Genomic DNA, 3,546 nt, shown 5'->3' with positions numbered 1-3,546 from the left:
ATATGTGATCTTGCCGGGGCAAGTCCGTGGGTGCAGCATGTCAAACGCATTGGGATGCCCTCGAATCGTCCAACTAATAGACGGCTGTTCACACCTTCGCATCCGTCCATTAAAATATCAATTTATCCGTATGGGCAAAAACACAGGTCCTGACATGTCAGATCGAGACGTTTCATGTTTAATTTTAAAAGTAGCAAAACTCCAGAAATGTTAGGCTACTATATAAACCTATATCCTCGTGTATATACAGTAGTATAGTTTATTCGCGATAAATAAATAGTCTAAATATATAAATAAATAAAACTATAAAGCTGAGCTCTATATATCAAGATAATCCTCTATTCTCTTTTTGCAGCATTATTTACGGCAGTGATTTACGACTGCGATGCCTGTTCTGACTGTATATGCAGTTTATCAGCAGTTATGCTTGTAAAATAATTGTGTTTTCTGGTTATTTTCGTTCTCTAATCCGCTGGGTTTTTCCTGAGGAGCTGCAGTGCTGAGATCGATCGCGGGTGAGGGGCGGGGTCTCCGGGGCAGAGGGGCGGGGTCAGGGGGAGTGTGAGATCCTGAGGGTTTAAAAGCCACAGTTTGGCCAGCTGAAAGCACATTCTGACCTGAACACATCATAAGCTGAGTTCTCTGTGATCATTTAGATCACTGATACTTTAAACACCGAATGATTCTTGGAGGAATGAATGCCATGGACAACATGACTGCTGACTACAGCCAAGATGACTACGACGAGACAGTAAACAACTCAATGTGTGATTTTGATGAGTGGGAGCCGTCATATTCGCTGATTCCTGTGCTATACATGCTCATCTTCATCCTGGGCCTCACTGGGAATGGTGTGGTCATCTTCACCGTATGGCGGGCTCAGTCCAAACGGAGAGCTGCGGACATCTACATTGGAAACCTGGCTCTTGCTGACCTGACTTTTGTGGTGACCCTGCCTCTGTGGGCTGTCTACACAGCCCTGGGATACCACTGGCCGTTTGGCGTGGCCCTCTGCAAGATCAGCAGCTATGTGGTGTTGCTCAACATGTACGCCAGTGTCTTCTGCCTCACCTGCCTGAGTCTGGACCGCTACATGGCTATCGTTCACTCCCTCACGAGCACACAGCTGCGGACCAGAGGACACATGCGGGCCTCGCTGGCCACCATCTGGCTCCTCTCAGGTGTGTTGGCTGCACCGACGCTGCTGTTTCGCACCACGGTGTATGATGCTGAGACCAACCATACCTCCTGCGCCATGGACTTCAGCCTGGTGGTGAGCAAACCGGGTCAGGAGACCTTTTGGATCGCCGGCCTCAGCATCTCCTCCACTGCTCTCGGCTTTCTAATCCCTCTTCTGGCCATGATGGTGTGCTACGGATTCATCGGCTGCACCGTCACACGCCACTTCAACAGCCTGCGAAAGGAGGACCAGCGCAAACGCCGCCTGCTCAAGATCATCACCACACTGGTGGTGGTGTTTGCTGCATGCTGGATGCCCTTCCACGTCGTGAAGACCATGGATGCTCTTTCGTACCTGAACCTTGCTCCTGACTCCTGCACCTTCCTGAACCTCCTTCTTCTGGCTCATCCCTACGCAACCTGCCTGGCGTACGTCAACAGCTGCCTCAACCCGCTCCTCTACGCCTTCTTCGATCTCCGCTTCCGCTCCCAGTGCCTCTGCCTCCTCAACCTGAAGAAAGCCCTTCACGCTAGTCCTGCCAGCTCCCTTTCTTCACAGAAGACCGAGGCCCAGTCACTGGCTACTAAGGTGTGAGGAGGTGGGTGGAAGGGTGATGCAGACAAGTCAACAACTGTTACATCCTTCACAAGAACTCAATTGTTGTTGGGGAAAAGCAGACTTTCATTTTGTATCTGACTGTGGGAACTTGAGTAACCAGCTTCCCCTGTCCCGGGACTATATGACTATATAGGTACTCTGTGAACTGCAAAGAAGTACGTTCTGGTTCTGAAGAACTTGATGCAGTCTGTTTGTCCTGGAGACCACAAGCAGACCGGAGCAGACCCCCTCCGACAGCTGTGCTCCAGACGTGCGGGACAGAGCTGGGGAGAAGGAGCGAGGGCTTTTCTGCTTTTCTCTTAGTTGCCTCTGGAGCTTCATAGACTTACATGGAGCTGCAGGGTGGTGGGTGGTCCACAGAGGGGTTCGAGAGCAATTTATGGACTCTGTACTTTTGAAACTGTTTTAGTGCATTTAATTGTGCTCTTCACCATCTTGTTTTTCTCGGTTGCTTGTTTATTTTTTTGTCCTTTAAGCACTTGTTCATAAGGGGTAAAGATAAGAACCCTGGTGGCCAGTCGGTCTTGTCTAAACCGTAAAGATAGGGGAGGGAGGGATGGGTGCCTTACTTGAGAAGAAGTGTTGCAGCTTGATTAAAGACTTTTGGGAGGAGGTGGGTGAGACGAAAACATGGAGGGGGGTGAACTCAGACAGACAGATGGCAGTTGACAAATGTTGTCGGGGAAAAGGGACGTCCAATTACTAGGTGGCAGCTTCGACAGATGAGATAATGTGCGTGTGAGTGTGAGCTAATGAAATGTGTGCCTATGAATTTTTTATTTTGACATAACCTTGTGGAAAAAACAACTGCTGTATGACGCTTTTATGCAGTACTCTATGAATAAAACCTGTATAATGAATTTCTCGTTTGTGCCTCATCTGTTAAAACTCATGGACTCAACTGGAATGTTGGTAACATTCTGTCATGTGTGGTGTTTTCCTGTTAACGCGGGAATGAGGGTAGTTGCTTTGTCCCTTATTGTCCTCAGTCAGTTCAAAATCAAAGCAAGTGACTGACAGGAAATGCATGTTTAAAGCTGATTTCCTTGCATTTCTTGTTTTGTACTTTTTGTACGTCTATGTTGCATACTCAGACTCAACACTAAGGAGCAATTCATTGAGAGTATGCATGTATAAAAAAAGATCATGACCTAAAATATTAACCCCTTAGATGTCAAGTAATAAACCTTTCAATAAATATCTTCATATTTATTGAAAGGTTCTTCCAAAATGGAATTCTTCATGTTCCATTTTGGTTGTATTTATTTAATGTATTTAATCACTTGAATATATGAGTCATGCTTTTGGTATTTTGCCAAAAAAAAAAAAAAAAAAAGCCTACTCTGTATATGGAGAGTCATCAGCCCCTAAAACAGACTTCTAATGATTAAGATCCCTAATAAGCTTGGGTCAGGACATAATCATTGTCGGAGAGACTGTGCTAATCTGAGGTAATTAGTGGGACTGATGTCTTCAGCATGGACTAATATTTGTCCTTCATAATAAAGGGTGTGGTTATTATCAATAGCATAAACAACAGAGATAACTCCAGTATGTACATCAAGATTAAAATTAAACCACAAAATGTGAAAACAATGAGTTTAAAGCTTTATTTGCTTATATATTTACCTCATGTAATAGTTAAAAACACAAAAAAAGACATAAAATATTAAAACATTACTTTTTAATTAATACATAAAAATCATTAATTTGTAAAGACATTTCACTATTTATGTTACGATCCTCAC

General features: G+C 44.7%; 1 protein-coding gene across 1 annotated transcript; it reads left to right on the top strand.

Annotated features, from left to right (window-relative positions):
- Positions 1-694: 694 nt before the first annotated feature.
- Positions 695-2,650, top strand: aplnrb (apelin receptor b; the record flags this gene model as incomplete). The annotated part of the gene is made up of 1 exon (XM_079410779.1): positions 695-2,650. The coding sequence occupies one exon, from the start codon at positions 695-697 to the stop codon at positions 1,772-1,774; it is 1,080 nt and encodes a 359-aa protein (XP_079266905.1). The 3' UTR covers positions 1,775-2,650.
- Positions 2,651-3,546: the final 896 nt, after the last annotated feature.

This window comes from Barbus barbus (genome assembly GCF_936440315.1).
Source record: "Barbus barbus genome assembly, chromosome: 47".
Classification (NCBI taxonomy): domain Eukaryota; kingdom Metazoa; phylum Chordata; class Actinopteri; order Cypriniformes; family Cyprinidae; genus Barbus; species Barbus barbus.
This window is presented reverse-complemented; position numbering and strand designations above follow the sequence as displayed.